We start from the raw sequence: 20,359 nt of genomic DNA, 5'->3' as shown, positions 1-20,359 counted from the left end.
TAACCCCCAAGGTAAATACTGTTCAAAAGGGAGGGGACAAGCAGGAGACAAAGAATAATGGGGTGGAGGAAGGTCTCATGAAAGAACTAAGGGAGCTCAAGGCAGAGGTGGCCGCAGTCAAAGAGAGAGTTCGGGCCCCACTCCGGGTTCAAACCCCCCTCACACAACAGCCTATGAGACAACCCCCACGGTGTAGGACCTGCCAACAAAGTGGGAATGGATGGCCGTGCAACCATTGCTTCAGGTGTGGGGCGAGTGGCCATTATGTACGCGAGTGTAATGCCCAATTCAGCCGACGCTCTCCAGCAGAATTCCAGGGAAACGGCCAGAGGTCACGTCCATGGGACAGGGTGTGACCAGGCAAGAAAACCAGTCCCGTTACGTGCAGTGTGGAAAACAAAGCACAGACCATGTACCACTTAACCGCGGCGGAGCCTGTAAGACCAATAGATATTATTCAAAAGAATGTCAAGTAAAATACAGAGCTGTGCATAAACCAGTTTGCATGGCTATACAGGAACTTGAGAAACAGAAAGCAGCCGGAGATGATGGCCATGATTTGAACACGACGTTTCCCTGCCACCTGACGCCAAGGCAGCAGCTCGGACTGACAAAAATCGTGGGACGGAGGTGCGTGGTAAAATGCCTAATGCAGGGAAAGGAAGTGGAGGCATTATGGGATACAGGTTCCCAGGTTTGTGTTGTGTCAAGGAAGTGGCAACAAACTCACTTACCGCAGGAGGTGTTAAGAAATGTCGAAGAGTTGTTGGGAGCAGGAGAAGAGCTGAATTTGGAAGCGATGAATGGGACAAACATTCCATTTGACGGTTGGATTGAGATCGGGTTTAAGTTGGCTGGGGACGATACAACTGCTCATGAGCTGACAGTTCCAGTACTGGTGGGACAAAAGGAACAAGAGTACCCAATCATTGGCTTCAATGTTATAGAAGAAATCCTCGCTCAATATGGTGGAAACCACCAAGCGGCAAGTAACATCATTCAGCAGTCATTCCCTTCAATTCATCATACTCGCATAGGTACCCTGATCAATCTGATCCAGTCAAGAACACAGGATACCGGTACTGCAGCTGTTAAAGTCGGAAAGAGAGATGTTATGCTGCCAAAAGGAGAGGCAACGACAGTTAAGTGTCAAACTCACCTCGGACCAGTTCCAGAGGGGATGCCAGTAATATTTGAGCCCAAGGAAGACAGCGAGCTCCCAGACGGACTGGAATTGGGCGAGGAACTTACTAAAATAACCCCGGGAACCTCTAGTCACGTGGCCGTCGTGGTCCAAAACAATACAGACAGAAACATCTTGTTAAAGCGCAGAACAGAATTGGGCCGGATACACCTGGTAAAGTCAGTTCTACCAATCCCAAACACTCCCGACTCGTACTCTCGAGGAGACGAGGATTCTTACCCTGAAGCTACCTCGCATCCTGGTCAGGAACAAGATGGATGGGAGCCACCAGTTGACTTGAGTCAGCTAGAAGACAATGAACAATTGATCGTCCACGAAATGCTACGGCAAGAAGCTGGAGCCTTTGCAAGAAACGACGATGATGTTGGCTGCGTGGAGAACTTGGTGCTGGATATCCAGTTAAAGGACAATGAGCCAGTACAGAAGAACTATATCTCCATCCCCAAGCCACTCTATGGGGAAGTGAAAGAGTACTTAGAAGACTTGATTAATCGAAATTGGATCTGCAAGTCCCGTTCGGCTTACTCCTCACCCATGGTCTGTGTTCGCAAAAAGGATGGAAGTCTGCGACTTTGTATTGATTATCGAGAATTGAACAAGAAAACATATCCAGAACGACAGCCGATTCCCCGTATACAGGATATCTTAAATGGCCTGGGCGGCAACAGATGGTTTACAGTTCTGGACCAAGGGAAGGCCTACCACCAAGGCTTTATGACAGAAGAAAGCCGCCCCCTGACTGCATTCGTGACCCCCTGGGGATTGTATCAATGGAATAGAATACCGTTCGGGCTAATGAATGCACCGGCGGCATTCCAAAGGTGCATGAATGAATGTCTAGATGGCTTACGTGACAACATCTGTATCCCCTACCTGGATGATGTCTTGGTGTATAGTACAACCTTTGAGCAACACGTTCAGGATGTCCAACAAGTCCTGCGTCGACTGCAGGAACATGGGATAAAGTTAAAGCCATCAAAGTGCAAGCTCTTCCAACGACAAGTTAGATATTTGGGGCGGGTTGTTTCTGGCGATGGCTACTCTCTAGACCCAGAGGACACGGCCGCCGTACACAACTTGGCGAAACAAAAACCAGCAACAGTGGGTGATGTGCGTAAACTGCTGGGGTTCCTGAGTTACTACAGGCAATACATCCAGGATTTGTCACGCATAGCTAAGCCCCTGTACGATCTAATGGCTGGCCCTGATCTATTGGCTAATAATCATAAGGTAACATGGACAGAGGAACATCAGAAGCGGCTTGACATGCTGGTCGACCGACTAACTTCTCCTCCAGTGATGGCATTTCCCGACTTTACGAAGCCATTTGTACTTCACACAGACGCCTCACAAGAGGGACTTGGAGCTGTATTGTATCAAGAACAGGACGGGGAGCTCAGAGTTCTAGGTTATGCCTCTAGGACACTAACTCCAGCAGAGAAAAATTACCACATGCACGCGGGAAAACTGGAGTTCCTTGCCCTCAAATGGGCAGTAACTGAGAAGTTCCGTGATTACTTGTACTACTCCACCTTCTTCACTGTTTACACCGACAACAATCCACTAACTTACATTCTGTCGTCAGCTAAGTTGTCTGCAGTAGGGCACCGGTGGGTGGCAGAACTGGCAGATTTTAATTTTAACATCAAGTATCGGCCTGGCAAATCTAACATTGATGCGGATGTACTATCCCGCCTACCGCTAGATTTCAGTGCATACATGGAAACCTGTACTGCAGAAATGGAAAAGGACGCAATTTGTGCAACAAGTCAAGCAGTGATACATCAGGAAACAGACGCCACACCCTGGGTGGCAGCAGTTTCAGCAAGAGTTGACATTGCTCACGCAGAACCGGGCGTCACAGATTTGGTTTTTCGCCAACTTACTTTAGAAGAAATATTAAGGGCTCAACGGGAAGACCCCGACATCTCACGAATCCTAGCCTACAAGAAACGGGGATATCCCCCACCAGGAGGAGAGCGGAAAAATGAGACTCGTACAACATCTTGCTACTTGAGAGCATGGAATAAACTCCATATATCAGCGGACGGGATTCTGTGGCGCCAAACTAAGAGTCGATTGCAGCTAGTATTACCCACAAAGTTTAAACAGTTGGTTTACCAAGAGCTTCACATTGAAATGGGTCATCTGGGTGCAGATCGAGTGGTGGACTTAGCGAGATCTAGGTTCTATTGGCCTTACATGCAAGAGGAAATCGAGTATTTCATCGCCAACAAGTGTCACTGCATCCAGCAAAAGAAGCCCCAAACCTCCCCTAGAGCACCAATGGAGAGCATTACGACAACTGCCCCTTTTGAGATGGTGTCTATAGACTTTCTTCATTTGGAGAAAAGCCAACGGGGATTTGAATACATTTTGCTGATAGTAGATCACTTCACAAGGTTTGCACAGGCCTACCCAACCCGAAACAAGACAGCACGAACGGTGGCTGAAAAGATTTACAATGACTTTGTACCACGATTCGGATTCCCAGCCCGTATACACAGTGATCAAGGAGGAGAATTTGAGAACAATCTCTTCCATCAACTACATAAGTTGTCTGGCGTTTCCAAGTCTCGCACCAGCCCCTACCACCCTCAAGGGAATGGGCAAGTGGAGAGGATGAACCGCACGCTATTGTCTATGCTGCGAACACTCCCAGATTTGAAGAAACGAAAGTGGGATGAATCACTCAACAAGATGATCCACGCGTACAATTGCACGAAGCATGAGGCGACAGGATACGCTCCGTATTACTTGTTGTTTGGAAGAACACCCCGCCTGCCCATCGACCTGATTTTCAATTTGAATCAAGAGAGTGCAGAGGGAGATTATAACACTTACGTCCAAAACTGGCAGCATGATATGAAGGAGGCATACCGGATAGCTCAACAGAATGCAAAGAAGACTGCCGAGCGCGGCAAGCAATATTACAACAAGAGAGTCTCAGGTGGCGTTCTTCAGCCAGGCGATCGGGTGCTAGTTAGAAATTTAACAGAGCGCGGTGGCCCCGGAAAATTACGATCCCATTGGGAGTGCGCTATCCACGTTGTGATTAAACGAATGGGGGCTCAAAGCCCAGTCTACAAAGTGAAGCCCGAGAGTGGAGGTGGCCGCGCAAGAGTACTTCACCGGAATTTACTACTGCCTTGTGACGCTTTGGAAGCAGATGCCCCAAATCTGGGATTTGGTACACGACCCCCAAAATCAGCAGTAGAGAAACGACTTTTGTCTGTTTCGGGAAATGACCTACAGAATTCGGGGAAAGATGATGATGATTTCGGTAGTGTGGACCTTGTAGAGGAAATACCTACTGAAGTAAGAACTTCAAACTCAGTGTCTCCAGGACGCGATTTGCCTTCAGAGTCAATTGAGGATTCTGCGACTACTGAGGGCACCAATGGGCCATCCAGCGAAATACAACTTGCAAATGAAGGAAGTGCTGACAATGACGGATCAGAGGGAGAGGATATTGCTGAGCAGGACGTGTGGACTCGGCCGCAGCACCAAAGGAGACCGCCGCAGATCTTAACTTACAACTCCCTGGGAAACCCACAGTACCAGTCGGCTGAGCCAGGATTCAGCAGTTCACGCGTTAACGCCATTCAAGCTCCAGCTATCACAGCTATTCCTCCGGGAACACCCCTGTATTTCTGGGTGTGGCCATGCTGTTTCCAACCTGTCTACTACTCGAGGGCTTGAGAGGAGCCTCTTATAAGACTCAAACATTAAAAAAAAAAAAGAAAACCAAAAGCACACAAGGTGCTGAAGGAGACAATATCAAACAACAGTTACAGTAGCTGCAGAGAACCCTGATAAATAGTTTTGTAATATTTAGAAGAACACTTTCATTTTCGGCGGGGGAGTGTGTAGAGTGCGTGACATGTTTTGTCGAGTTCATGAACCCAAAAGGGTGTCGGGTAAAACAGAGAAAACGCATGTGCTCGAAGTTTTGGAAAAAAATATAACCTTGTGTTTCATTAATCTGGTTGATTTGAGTGTGTAACACTTGCATTACCAAACAAGCAGGTAGGGTATGAAAAATCCACTGATGAGAGGCTAAAGTCTAAATTCCGTATAAATTTCATTTGTATTAAATTAAATATGTGTTAAAATAACCACTAGATTTGGATTAAGTATAAACTGACAAACTTCTTAAAATTCTAAAATGAGTGATAAAAAATTGCCTTGAATGAAAAGTCAAAAAACAAAAAAAAACCAACTCCGTACTCCGTCAGTAAAACAAGCAACGAAAGATACGCGAGGAAAATGTTCACGTCAATTTCTAATGGCAAGTTTAGGATCGCAAAGGTAATTAGATAAGACGGTAATGAGATACTAGCGCGCGAAACGATGTACAGATGCGCTATGCGGTTTTTTTTTTTACCACGGGCGCTAAAACTTAAACTTTTTAAGTATGTTTCGTCCAATAAACCTTTGGGTCACTCACCCCCGCTTAGCTGAAAGAATAGAGTAAGGAATGTTCGCAGGTAAGTAGGTGTTAAGCTTCTCAGAAAAAAAAAAAAAAAAAAAGAAAAGAAAAAAGCTTAATTTACAAGCTTATCATTCTTTGCTCACAGAATTTTCAAACTTCGAAGGAATTTATCTCGTGCTAAGCGCCGAATGGAATATAAAGGTGTTCTAAGAGTGACACGAATAAAAGAAGTGTAACCCACATCTTTCCAGGCCTCAAATGGAGAATTACCTTCCAAACATTTTTTACACCAAGTAGAGCGGTACAAGCCCCTGGTAAGGGCGAACGGAAAAAATGTCAGTTCGGTGTGCTTCACGGATACTAGTAGCGCAACGTTTGAAGATCTCTCAACAGATCTTGTTCGCTGCTTTCCAGAGGAAAACGTCCAATTTGTCATCGGATAATAGCCTTCTTCAGTATTTGTAATTCCCATCTACCTTTTCTCGGCCATGCGCTGTTTAATCGCAAGCAATTTTTTACTGCCCATATTCTAAATTATGGAAATGACGTCACAAATTCTTAAGACGTTGCCCTTTGGTCCTTTGCTGAAAATTTTGTTATTTCTACAGTTAGAAAGGTTGATTAATTGTCTTGATTTTATTCAAAATATCAGGTCATTTATTTAAGATTTCATTTTAACCATATTTACAAAGAGGATGGGCTTTTCTAGGTAGGAGGAACCACGTTCATGGTTGCCGCCGATATGCTGTTGGCGTAATCTTGATAGTGCTACGTGACAGATTAGATTACGTGACACCGGAAGTGTCTGGTAGACCCTAAAACTGATTTAGCGAGCGGTAATTTCCGACGAGAGCCGACTTCGGGTTTTCCCTGACCACGTAGCTTTATAAACTAAAACAGGATGAGGAAAACATTTTGCCGATAATCTTTCGCAGTATCGGTATAACACATTCGAGCGTTCAACTAAGGTGAGTTTCAGAAGTTGTATACATTCATTGTGTGTCGCATATAACATTATTCTTATCAAATGAACTAAATTATATCTATATTCGCCTCTCTAAGGACTGTGGTAAATAAACGAGGTTCAAATAGCAAGAAGGGCGTTTTACAATTTCCATGCATGAAAAACAATGGTGATAAAGTGTTTCGTGAGGCAGAATATTAGTTGCTATGTAAAAGACCCCAATGATACAAAAAAGAATGCGAACCTTTCCAAGATCTCAGAAACAAGTAGTAGCTGATTTAGAGAGTTAAGTCTTAGAAATTTAGAGCAGATTACCTTAGCTTGAAACTTCTGTGAAGTAAATATCTGTGAGTTATGACTTAGAGATTTGTTTCTAATGAGCATTTTCGAATTTAACGTCGAAGGTTGTCTGGGATTTGGCTATCACAAAAAAGTTTCCCAATTTTGACTGTCTTTATACGTTGACGGATTCTTCGCATTCTTCGCGTGACGTTTCGAGTACAAATTGTTGAGGGTGCAGTTTAGAATTGTATGGCATTGTGATGATCAGTTCGAGGGCCTGCAAGGTCACGCTTTCAGTTTTTATCATTGGGTATAGTTTTTCTTTGGCCCTTGTCAAGACAATTAATTCATGATCAACTGAAAATATCTTCCGTTAGAAGCATGCTAAGTTAGTCTACTGAATTTTCCCTGGAGCTAATGTTATGTTCTCATTTTTGCCATTCGTAAGCTTTAAGCACTTTGGTTTTCATTTGTGAGATTATTTCAAAAGTACTTGGGTAAGTTTTCTTATAAAAAATGTCAAATCTTTTAAGGAGGTCAACTGGCCCGCACGCCTACGAACTCAGCCCATGTCAACTGATAGTTTTTTTAAAAGTGTGTTCTATAGAGTGAATAGTCAGCATGTCATTCACTCAGTGAGGTCAAGGAAAAGTGCGGTGAGTAAAGCGAATCCCCTCCTAGTACAATTGTGGCAGAGAACAGCTAAAAACAAGACGGAAAGGGAGTCCTTTCTGCCTCCCGCTAAGCGAGGTACGCTCTGCAGCAGATTTTTCCTTAAGTTTTTACGTCTCGACAATATTCTAAAGCCAATCGAAGTCAAATGCTCTCAATTTTACACTTTGTTTAACATTTGTAACAATTCATGGCTTTGCAAGTTAACTGAAGTAGCGAGGTTTTTTTGAATTAGCGAGAATTTCATGTGAGCTAACCTTAAATGAGCTTGTGTGGGCTTAACGTTTTCAAGTTTATCCCTATTACATCCGTCTTAATATCATAAAGTTTTCGTAATCTGTTTCCCTTGTAGATTTAGTTACACTGTGCTTTCATCATCATGTCTCACAAACAAAAGCTAAATTTATTGTTTCCTTCAAAATAATAGTAATTTTAGGTTCAATAAAAACATGACTTCTGACAATAAGGTGCTTTAATTTTTACTAAACAGAAACTTAATATTGAATTGACATAACAAGAATCTCTTAATGTTATGCTTGTACTCTAAGAAACGTTACTGAACTACAAAAACCTGGACCGGAAAAAACATGCTCAGCTCGGCAGCTTTGTAACGGAGTGTGATTTCCGTTTAATATGGACACTGCTGAGTTTTTTCGGATAACGCCAACGTAAATAAAATTATAAGGGGCCGACCATTTAACTTTTGAGGTGGGGGGGGGGGGGGGTGGGTGATTTTGAAAAAAATTTCCGGCAAACGCTTGTTGGAAGAAAAAAATTGCATGCAGCCCAAATGTAGCAGAAAAAAAGAGCATTCAGAACGGAAAAAAATATCCTTCACAGCAGATTGCTAGAAAAAAATTTTCTTGATTACCAGAAATCACCCACCCCCTCCCCTCAAAAGTTAAATGGTCGGCCTCTAAGAGACATGTTTTTGGAACGTCTGGAAAATATTTACAAACACAACATAATTCGGGATTGAAAATGTAGTCATCTCCAAGTCCCCACGCTGTGGCCTTCTGTCGACTGACGTGTCACTACCCTGAGGTAGACCAGTATGGAATCGAACCACCTCCGATTTCGCGTTTCTGTGCTCTGTCAACTGAGTCACAGACAGAGAACTTGTTAGCGAGTTGACGAAGATTTGGGAATACTAAAGAAAAGTTAAAAAAACATAAACAAAACCGCTTGATAACTTTAATTCCTGAGAAATCACCTCTAGCTATCATCTTGTCGGGCGACACGGAATCTTCAGTTGACCGTATGACTTAATCCAGATTTATGCTTAGATTTTGCAGTGATGTTTTTCGAAAAAAGAAAAGAAAGAGGAAAAAATAAAACGCTCACGAAGCTAGTCGCGGTCTCACAGGACTACTTTACGACATTTGCCCTCTTAGGGGGATAAATGCAAATGATAAGAAAACAAAGCCTTTTATATTTAAAGTTTACCTCGCTTTCAGAAACTAATACATAATGTCAATTATAAAGACAATACTCTCTTTAGAAATAAAAGCCGATGAAGCCTCTTGCTAGTAGTTGGTCATTTACCTTTGAGGGCACTCATCATCCATACCTGTTCACGCCCATTTTACTTCAAAATATTCAATTTCTTTGTCTCACTCAATGTGTTGTGATAACCAAATGCGAAACTTCATCCTTTTCATCACTTGTTCAAAATATTGTTAACGGCCACCTTGAAAGCGGGTAAGTTTTGTTGTTTTTAGATATTTTTGTTTCTTTATGCTTGTTAAAACTCACTTCAAACTTTTACCTACGTAACATCAATCTCAGTAGTTCGAACAAATCTTCCTCAAATCTTAACTGACCAAAATTATACATTTCCGGTTGAGGCCTATGGCTGCCGATTTTTCAGTTGGGAATGCTCAAATTAGTTTCATGCTGTAAAACCACAGCATAGGTTATTTGTGATGTTTGTAAGGTCCGCTACAAAAGCCAGATGTTAGCCACCTTTGTTGTGGTCGATATGAAGACCGATAACCGAAATCACATGTGGGCCGGCTCTAGTCCGTAATAGCAATTCGTGTTCGTGAAAATGTGCCACGCGATTTGTTCGCTTATTTTCGCGAGTTTCGTTACATATCAAATTTTGGCCCTTTGTTTCAAGGTCTTATTTCCTGTGTTGAGTCCATGGGTGAAGCAGGGTTTCACTTTAAAAGCGAAGACATCTACGAAGAGCATCATGTAGTAAAGTTTCGTGCCCATCGCCCGAAATGAAACATTCAAACGCTTTTCGCTTGTCAAAAGCAATTAGATAAATGGAGACCTTATGGACGTATCTAGAGCATATTTGACAAGTCTATATCAATGTTTATGCAAGATGGTTAGACAAACACTAAGTTAACTCCATCTGCAAGCGAGAAAAGCGGCCAATTACAGGCACGATATCATAACTTTGCTAAGCAGCGGTGAAATGACCAAAGTTCTGTTGTCTGGAGAACGTGAAAGATGACCGCTAGTTATTTTTAAATTTCTCCCTCTGATTTAACGCTGTGTTCATTAGTCAGTTTCAAAATAGTTTTGACAGCTAGAAACAAACTAAATGACTTAAGAGTATCACAAAAATGTTGGTAGGATATAAGTTCATTTTTTAAATAGATGTTGTCCATGGCGTCGCCGTCGTCGTTCCTTAACTCATCATCACTATGTCGGAAATTGTGGCGCATTTTGACGGCAAAAATGAAGATTTTGACGAGCTTAAATGTATTTTGGCCCTCTTATACGTTCTCGTGATTTGTTCAGACTGTTTGGTTTTTTTTTTTTTTTTTTATAGTGTCTTAAATTCTCATCGCCTCCCAAATTGATCATAATAATAGTAACAAAAGTTATGTTCCTGAACATAAATATATTTGAGTCTTTCTCAGAGTCATTTTAACCCTCACCTAGCAGCTCGGGCTAAAATGACCCTGAGTCAGGCCCAAAATATATTAATGCCCGCTAACATGAAGTCTATTGTTTTATGGTCAAGTCAGGTAATGCAGTTTAAAGCATTTCAATACTTAAAAGAATCACAAATGCAGACTTTCTTTCTATTTATTTCGGTTCTGTCATGGTGCCAACTTTTCTTTCCTGCTCATACCGCGATATTTTCCCGTAACATGAGCGCGTGAAGCTTACGCCTAGAAAGCGAATCCCCTTTTAGGCAATTTCCCGTAATTCTAGACCACAACACGTTGCTGTAACCTAAGTATCTACAATCACTTTCTATTTAAGTCATTCAAATAGCCAAGAGTAAAGTCTTACTCGCCAACATCAGTTCCGCATTGCTCAGGCAATATTTCTAATAATATTATCTTCTATCATTGATTTTTCCTAACTTCTCTTAGCATGGAAGTGACATGGTGAAAAATTCAAAGAATGTTAATGTGTGATGACCCGTTTCGTGTTCTTTCAGACTCAGCATCCGCGAGTTTGGCAGTTTTTACAGTCGTCAGTGGCGTGGCCATTATTGTGTTGATACGCTGGTACAGAAACAAGACTCGTAGACACGACATGGAGCTACCGCTAGAACAGCAATCTGTTGAAGCAGAGGTAACTGGTAAATGTTTTCTTTTGACCGCGTGCACTCTCTTCTTTGATTACATTTAAAAAAGAGATATATCTTTGAATACCATATGAGACTGGTAAGTTCTTGGTTAGTAGTCGGTACACTATCTCAATAAAAGCAAGCTTTCGGGTCTTTGACAATAAAGCAATTGTTGTAAAATTTTCGCGGTAACTGTTTTGGTTGTTTTCAATTTAAAAATGACTGCCGGTTCCCTTAAAACGTTACCCTCAGTTCCAATTTTTTTAGTTCGAAATTCATTCTTACAAATGTTTATATGACTGTTTCATGTGAGATGGTCAGAAATGTAAGAAATTGAAGAGGCAACGAGTTTCGAAAGGAAGAACATATATTTATAGTTTTAAAGTGATTAAGAATACAAACTTGGTCTAAAACTTCTTTCCGTAGTTTCCAGGTTCCCATTTGATGATTTTCTCTATCGACTATTAAGAGCTGCTAGGTCACAAATTATATAGCTATCATGAACCTTGCAAAGTTTCAGTGCATACTGCCGATTCAACTTTTATATTTACGCCAAAATGCGAGTTACTTAAAAGCCTGGTGACATCTGCCATATTGTGCGGTTAACGTTGAACGAGTAGTCATACTCGCGGAATCTTGGATATGCTTAGTCTAGTGTGTTATTAATTAAGTAACAAGAGTTCAACCATTTCAAAACTGAGGAATGGAATGTGTTTGAGTTTTTCAATTTATCGTAAATGGCACAAAAGGAGAGAAGCTAAGCCGTATTCATGCAATCAAGAAATATCCTCAGCATGTTTCCTTATTCGACTACACAACTCCAAATATGTTTACCACCTGAATTCAGCTACACACTTCATTTTCGAAATTGCCGATCCTAGCAGTAGGTAAGAAGGCTGACTTTCATAAATCCAGGACTGGCCTGAGTCACCAAAGAGTTCTCTGTAGCACTGAAAAAAGCATAATGCCAAGGAAAGTTTTAGGCTCGAATATTCGCGGGAAAACTCAGTCTTTCTTTTATGTGTGTGCTCTAATAACTTCAATAGACGACCGAGAAAAATTATTTAACATCTTTCTGTTCTATCTGCACAAACTAACTCACATTCAACAACTGCTACACTGATCTAAAAGAGGGTAAACTGGCGTTTTCTTATACACACCGTTAATTGACAAAAGTCGTCTTTCTCCTGTATTTGTGCCTTATACTACATATACTCATAGCTGTAAACCTTCTATGTTTGAAACGGAAGTTATTACGGGTGTTAAATTCAATCACGTTTTATAAAGTTACCAGGCTCAGACGAGAAAAGTAGATCCGCTATTCAAAAGTTTTTTGGAGGAAGTTTGTGGAGATTTGGACATAAGATCGGGTGTATAAGAAACTTGAAGTAACGACGAGGTATTGGAGAGGGAAAAACTTTTACACTTTTCTTGTTTTTTTAGGAGAGATGGGGGACTTAATTGGTCATTTAAACTGCACTACTCAGACTCCTTTTTCTTTGTTATAAAGTGAGACCGACGAGGGGCGTACAAAATGAAATATTAATCTTACCAAAGAGCTTTTCTTCAGGGTACTGATGGAGCGCGAAGGAACAAGCTGTCATCTGAAATCATCGCGAGGCAATATCCAGATGTTACTACTGTGTACGAAAGCTTTCTTCGCGGAGTTAAACTGTCGGGTTAGTGACATTAACAGGTTTCAACCGCTAACATAACGACTCCATATGCATGTATGTCCACGGATTCGCAGTGGATTCAAACCGCCTACTGTAAGGTGAAAGAGAGAGAAAAATGATGAGTTATCAGATCGTACTTCAAAACATTGAGTAAAACTGCTGCATTGTGATAAAAAAATTGTGCTCTGCGATTGGTTCCCTTGAGTTTTGAATTTAATTTTCTCTCTTTCTGATTAAGGATATCCGAGCTTTCAGAATCAATTTTCAAGGCTTTCAAAGGGTTATAAAGGTTAGAAATGTCGTGGGTAGCGTTGATGATATACTCAGCTAAATCAGTAATTATCCAAGGCCGCACAAACTCAGCTTAGTTCAATCTGTAATGCTTTGTACCAAAACAACGTTAAATGTTCTCAGACCGCTGGAAAAATTGATCTCTACTCTGCCATTTCCATTTTTCGTTTTTCAAACAGGGGACGGTCCTTGCCTGGGAACCAGAGATCCAATTAGCAAGAAGTACACGTGGCTTACATACAACCAGGTAAACTTTGCCATCAAGGCACTATACAGTATGCAAAAGAACTGAATTTCAAATTTTTCTTCTTCGCTGCACCTGACATAACCGCCAATTAAAAACGTAAAATTGATTTAAGGTCTTTCTTGAAATGTTGAAAAATTTAAATTTGATCTTTAATTTTTAAAGAGGACCGATCGAGCCCCTTCCAACCTGCTGTCTTATCATTGCAATAGGGTAGCAATCCATTTGATTTGCCTGTAATATTATGAACACTGTTTCTCACCCAGGTTCATGAGAGGGCGACGTTCGTTGGTGCAGGCCTGGTCGCTTTGGGTTGCGAACCCTCACAACAGACCTACATTGGTATCTATGGACCAAACCGAGTGGAGGTGAGCTGTGTGAAAAAAATAGCCTTGTAGAAAATGTTACGTGTGAAATTTTAAACGTCAAGCGTAAAATGTGATATGTGGTATGTGAAACTGCATTTTCTTGCTCTATGGGGACTATCTTCATCTGGCAAGCTGGAGTCAATATTACAATTAACCAAGAGAAGGGGTAGGTTGGGAAACGGACGAAACCAAGAGACTATTTATATTCTCTTGCTGTCATGAGTGACCAAGAGAGAATTTCTCCTTCCAACATCAATACAATATCAAGTAGGTAAGTGATGAGAATAAGGAGAAATATCAATTAGGAGATAGCTTGTTGATCCAATGCTAAATTCTCCAAACTAAAATCCTAAGAACTCTATAGAAGGAAACAAGGAAAATAGCTGATGAGATCTAGGGAGACTGAAAGAGGTAAAAGAGACGGTATGCTCCGAAAAAAAAAAAAAAAAAAACACGGTAAAGCCATTCCTATAATGGATCTAAATTTAACAGGGAAAAATCCCTTCTGTCGTGACTGAACATTGACATTTTGTTTTGGTTTTGTTTGTGTTTTTATCTTCTTTGTATGCGTTGCGTGCCTACGCGTTGGTGACGTTTAGGTCATGTGATTAAGGCGACTTCGAAGTTGAGAAATGTAAAAAATAAATTGTTTAGTTGTGGAAAACAAACCTTATTTTTATTGTTAAAGCGTTTTGTAGTTGATACCTCCTTTCCCTCTAGGGACAGCATCACCGAGATGTCCACTATCTGTAGAAAGCCGCTATGACTTTTATTTTTCTTTCTTTTTTTCCTCGTAGTGGGCTTTAACTGATCTGGGTTGTCAGATGTTTTCAATGATTTCCGTGCCAGTGTACGATACTCACGGTGCTGAAGAATGTATCTACATCATAAATCATGGTGAGAAATTGATATCATATGTAAGACAATCTTTATCTTTGGGCCACTCTAAAGTAGGGCGTAGCTAGCAACAGAGGAGTTGGGTGAAAAGGGGAAATTAATTACAGCAAGAAGTGTGATCTATGGACATTCCCAAGCTAGTGCAACGCCTATCAAGAGAATTGCGGTATCAGAATTATTTGATTGACTGATTAATTATTTATTTGGAAAGCCTTGCCTTGGACTGGACTCCCAACCAGGGAGGAGTAGTATGAAATCGGGATCAGCTTCTACTGCATGAGGTCACTTTGCCATTACCTATGTAGATTGTAGTGCATCTTCACAGCAAGGGCATTGTGTGGAGAAAACTCCGCCTTTTTTTAGGTCAATTTTGATTCACTCATCACTCCTATAATCTCGTGTTATAATCTCAGGTGCAAAAGGCGTTTTGCGATTCCCAAATGTAGGACCGCGCGTTTCAAAAATAGTTTTTTAGTAAGATCATGTATTAACGAATTTTAGTCCTCGGTGAGTTTTGCAAATGAGATCGATGCCGTTGTATATATTTTAACAGTTCAAGCTTTCATCATATTTATAGGATATTATTATTTATTTAGGACTTTAATATTATCATATTACTATTATAAGTTATAATTTATACTTGTAAATACACAATTCAGCTCAGTGGTTGTAAGCTTTTTACAAATAAATTATCTATCTATCTATCTATCTATCTATCTATCTATCTATCTATCTATCTATTTATCTATCTATCTATCTATCTATCTATCTCCTACTTTCAAAAGTTCTGCGGCGACATTTTCCAGGAGAAATGATTTAGTGGATAACAAAGAAACTAAAAAAAACATAATACATTATTTAGACGTTCATAAACAAACTACTGTTTATTTTTTTAACTTACACGTTGTTGTTTTTCGTGAATCATACCCGTGAAACTATTTTTGCATTGTTTGCCCCTTTGTTAATATATCACTGAGTTCGTTTTTTCCATTTTACTCTTCAGCCAGCCTTTCTACTATTGTTTGTAACGAAGACAAGGTGTCTTCGCTTCTTGAAAAGGCCCATTTGTGCAAGGAGCTGAAAAACTTGGTAAAAATGGGCTCCTCTGTCAGTCAGGAAGAAGATAAACATGCAAAAGACATGGGTCTCAAACTTATCTCCCTGACAGATCTAGAAGTAAGTGGTAGTATTTCTCATAAGCCGTAGAGTATAACGGACAAAAAGGTGAGGATGTCACCCTTACCTGTATGTAGTAGAGCGTTTTTCGGTTAAGTGTTGTATAACCAATGAAATGATTGTTTGATTATGAGAATGGCTGCGACTTTTCTTTGCCAACCAAATGATAGAGTCATGCAAAATCAACGCTGTCCAGGATTATTCTCGATGCTCAATCGAAAATTGCTCTTCCAAGTTTTTTTTTCAGCAACCCCTTTGAAAATTGGAAAGACACAACATACCTTTCAAAGCTACCTCACTGCTCATCATCGCATCATCTGTTGAATGAATGAAGGTTTATTCTAAATTGGTTCGACCTAAACTGAGTTGAAAAAGATATGAAACCCAAGCTAAGGCCGCGAAAGGAATTTTTATGCTAGTCAGTAAACCATAATATGAATTACTAGCGTCTAATTTCTCCTAACATTACCCCCTTCCCCACCTAATCAAACACCGAGGTCATGAGTTGAGAATGAGGAAAGTGATCACCAACTGAAGAACTTCTTGATGTCCTTGATTGCTAAACAATTTCTCCTTGCCAGGGCTATGGCAAAGTTATAGAGAATGGTAAGGCTAATTTTCAGCCATCTTGACCAGACAAGCTTCAGTGGTCAAAAGGCTTATTAGAAATGTCCAAACACTACGAACTTTGTAAGTCCGCCCCTCACAATGTTTTTCTTGCGCGGGATAAAAGTGGGTAATCCCTGGCGGGCAAGATCGACTCGGGTAGCCAATAATTTTTATTTTCTATTTTAATTTTTTTTTTATTTCTTATTATTTTTATTTAATTTCTTCTTCAAAAGCTATTCTTTTTTTGCAGTTCTATATATATATATATATATATTGTGAGAGGAAAAAAGGACGTAACTACATTTCCCGACAAGCCTGTTTCGTGAATCGCTTCACTCTTCAGGGGTTTTTAATTCTGCTCTGCTTCAACGTATTGAGCACTGTTCCACGCGAAAATCGACTTGCAGACTTCCTATATATATATATATATATATATATATCGTATATATATATATACATATATATATTGTGGGAGGAAAAAGACAAGTAAACTACAAGTTCATCCCTACAAGCCTGTTTCGTGGTTGTAGGGATGAACTTGTGGTTTACTTGTCTTTTTCCTCCCACAATATATACTTCGCTCTACTTCTATGTATTGAGCACTGTTCTACGAAAATCAAGTCACACTTTATATACATATATATATATATATATATATATATATAGCAAGTCGTTAGTATATATATATATATATAACTAACTGCAGACAGTAGATATATATAGGAAGTCTGTGTTTATATTTTTCCGTATAACAGTGCTCAATATATAAGGGTAGAGCGCAATATATGTTGAGTAGCAAAATACGACGACTACGTTTTTATCCTACAAGCCTGTTTCGTGATTGCTCACTCAACTCACTTGATATCCATCCATCTTGACCTCACGCTTGGTTAATAACGCATATATCTTAGCCGAGAAGGCAACGGCAGGAAATGGCGATCTCATTCCTTAAGCGTTTTTCTTCGCTTCGTCTAACCTCCCTTATATTTCTGCATTTTATGGCCACAGAATCAAAACCTGACAATATTTCTGCCTGATTTTGCCGTTTTGTCTCCTTATCGTAGGACATTGGAAGAAAGAACTTTCAAGAAAGAAAGGTGACTGGAATTAAATGATTCCCAGATCATATATTCCTAATAATTAGCTTTCGCAATAAGAATGTCAAAGATAACAGTAAATAGTTAAAAAAAACCGCTGCCCACTCCAGTACTTTTGATGTAAATCCAGTTTCTCGTGATCAAAACTAGTAATTTTTACTCCTAATTGGCTCGTATACCATCATCCATTTGTATAAATCTACTCGAATCCTATCACAAATGCTGCAATCTGATTGGCTACGCTACTCGCTTTCTATTCCGTGATAGGCAGTAGGTAGAGTGAGAAGTCTGAAAATGTGCATTTCTAAACAAAATAAAACATAAACATGAGCCGGTCTTGTAGTTGAGTTGTGAACGATCAATCATGGATTTATACTTAAGTAACAAAAATATTTGCTGAAGGTTTTCAAGCGTGAAATAATTCTTGTGTTCTTAATCTAGTTTTTGATCAGAGATCAGTGTTAGAAGGTGTTTTTTTTTCATAGCGAGGAATATCTTCTTCCATTGGTGTCTCTCAGACGAAAACGTTTTTCTTAAAATTTTGCCTTCTTGGGCTTTGCTCCATCTCGACTTAACCTCTGCAACTCCGAGAAAGGTCCCACCGATCTCGCTGATAATTGCGCAAACTAATATGACTGTTGTTTTGTCATTTCTTCAGCCTGCGAAGCCCGAAGACGTTTTAACAGTATGTTACACAAGTGGAACAACGGGTGAGATTTTTGGGCCTTGACAACCCCTTATTACCCGCTTCCCCCGAGAATGGATCCCACTCTACAGCTGTAAGAAATGCTTTTGATTCTCATGATTCCTCCTCCCCCCGCCTTGTCTCCTTTCCCTCTCATCCGGACCTTCCTCTTTGTAGATGATGACCAGTCTCCTCTCTTGCTAGGCTTCCTGACGATAATCATTTTTACCACAATTGGCAGTAATTTCGCAATCTGATTCGCCAATTTTCCGTTGTGGAAAAGAGTGCAGACAACGCTGTTCGCGTCAAGGTGTCACGCGATGATCACATACTGAGAAAACTGCTTTATTTAATGCCGATATTATAATGGTAAAAAATAGCGGTCATACCACCATTTATGGATGTTAAGTGACACATTTGTTGATCATTAGGATCGCAGAATAGTCCTTGCGAGTTTGAGAGCACTGGGTTTTAATTTGCAGTGATTACTATGGTCTTACATGATTTTCGCTTTAGTAAATCGACAGTGATTTAGCGTGGTCAGTATTTATATCGACACTGATATTCGTTATAACAATGGTGAAAATGATGTGGACTCAAGAGGCGCACAATTTTACCACTGTGATAACAAATATCGCTGTCGATAAGGGTACAGATCACGCTAAACCACTGGCAATTTCCTAAATATCAGTTTTCAGGAGAATCATAGGGATGGGCATACTTTGATTGGCTGATGTGCAAAACTGTGTCGTATTTCAAAAGCAACGTGTCCGGTGGAGTGTTGAGAGCCAGGGGCCACAGTTGTGTGCTTGGCTGCCAAGCCTTTAAACAAGAAAAAGGATAAGGGTGACTCTTTTATGAGACAATTTTTCAAAAGTAAATAACTGCGTTACCATGCTAACTAGATACTGGTCTCTATCAATAAAGTCACTTTCAGCCTCACTCCAAATCAAAGGCTTGGCATCTAAGCATACTGCCTATTCTGGTTTAGCGAGATTGTCGATGCTCTCCTCAACTCTCTCTCGGGAAGTGTAAAGGCTTCAAAAAGAACATCAAATGATATCCTTAAAAAATTTCTCACTACTTTTTTCAAGTGTTGAGCGGGACCACGCACATTGACTTTTAGTTTTTACCGGCTTTGCTGCGTTGTAGACGTCACAAACCAAAAAGATGTCACATTTGTTGAGTGTTTCGTTGTATGCTAATCTCACTTCATGGTTATAGGTCCACCAAAGGGAGCCATCTTGACACATGCCAATCTTGTCGCTGACATCTCAGCATATCGTTGGATGATGCTTCAGGTATGCATGTGTGTTTGTGCCGTTCTTTTTAGCTGGGCACTGGGTCCCGTCACGATACAAGCTTTTCTATAAGCAGCTATCATGACAATCTCTTGACTCCCCGTCGATATGAAGTTCTCTGTACAGTCCATTAAAAACTTCGTAGGAACCTGGGTTGGGTAACAGTTCGGAATATTGTGGTGCTTCACCATATTTAGCCCCAAACCTGCTCTCGAAATTCTAAAATGAATAAAGGCTGATAGTTTCGAAAGAAACTGTTTGGGGCTGCGTCGGTGGGGGTAACGAAATAATTTGGATATATCAACAAAGTTGAAATGGTAAATTGGCCATCGTAACGATTATAAAAGCTGACGTTTCGAGCGTTAGCCCTTCGTCGGAGCCCTCCGACGAAGGGCTAACGCTCGAAACGTCAGCTTTTATAATCGTTACAGTGGCCAATTTACCATTTCAACTTTGTTGATATATCCAAATTATCTCGAAATTCTCAGTTCAACTTAGGCCTTCCAAAGAAGGACGCGTCTCCCGACCTTAACTCCGAGCAGAAAGAAAGATTGATCACCAGCTTTCTGCAAACTAAATCATAATAAAATGACTACAAAAATTCCTAACTTGTCTTGCTTCTTTGATATTCATTACAGAGCGGTTTCGAGCTGACAACGGAGGATGTGCAGCTGTCATTTTTACCGCTGGCTCACATGTACGAAAGGATAAATCACGTGAGTTTCATATCACTCAAGTAGTCATACAGATGCTAAGAAAACTTGGCAATTCTTGTAGGGACCTCAAACAACTCATAACTACATGTTACCAACATTTTCCTTTTTTTTGGACTTTTGATTGTCAATCCGAAGACATGATTAATAAGTTTGCTCCAAACGGAAGATCTAACTCATCAACACATTTGAGAGGATATGATT

General features: G+C 40.4%; 1 protein-coding gene and 1 long non-coding RNA gene across 3 annotated transcripts in view; one reads left to right on the top strand and one right to left on the bottom strand.

The window, feature by feature from the left end:
- LOC111333118 (long-chain-fatty-acid--CoA ligase 1) overlaps positions 1 to 20,359 on the top strand; it is a 42,596-nt gene that overhangs the window by 9,965 nt on the left and 12,272 nt on the right. Inside the window, exons 2-11 of one of the 2 annotated variants that reach the window (XM_088747455.1) lie at positions 10,967 to 11,103; positions 12,669 to 12,777; positions 13,245 to 13,312; positions 13,576 to 13,677; positions 14,475 to 14,574; positions 15,578 to 15,750; positions 17,424 to 17,456; positions 18,115 to 18,166; positions 19,366 to 19,442; positions 20,081 to 20,158. In XM_088747455.1, coding sequence (XP_088603581.1) covers positions 10,967 to 11,103; positions 12,669 to 12,777; positions 13,245 to 13,312; positions 13,576 to 13,677; positions 14,475 to 14,574; positions 15,578 to 15,750; positions 17,424 to 17,456; positions 18,115 to 18,166; positions 19,366 to 19,442; positions 20,081 to 20,158 — 929 coding nt within the window. Of the gene's footprint in view, positions 1 to 10,809; positions 11,104 to 12,668; positions 12,778 to 13,244; positions 13,313 to 13,575; positions 13,678 to 14,474; positions 14,575 to 15,577; positions 15,751 to 17,423; positions 17,457 to 18,114; positions 18,167 to 19,365; positions 19,443 to 20,080; positions 20,159 to 20,359 lie in introns of those variants that run through there. The other variant, XM_088747454.1, reaches the window with a different exon arrangement.
- On the bottom strand, positions 7,940 to 12,790 carry LOC148739315 (uncharacterized). The gene is made up of 3 exons (XR_015996211.1): positions 12,651 to 12,790; positions 10,948 to 12,048; positions 7,940 to 8,707 (listed from the first exon to the last, which is right to left on the bottom strand). It is a non-coding gene; the product is annotated as an uncharacterized LOC148739315 (long non-coding RNA).

The sequence above is a fragment of the Stylophora pistillata genome, chromosome 2 (genome assembly GCF_964205215.1).
Source record: "Stylophora pistillata chromosome 2, jaStyPist1.2, whole genome shotgun sequence".
In the NCBI taxonomy this organism is placed as follows: Eukaryota; Metazoa; Cnidaria; class Anthozoa; order Scleractinia; family Pocilloporidae; genus Stylophora; species Stylophora pistillata.
The sequence above is the reverse complement of the archived record's forward strand: the minus strand, read 5'-3'. Positions and strand labels throughout refer to the sequence as shown.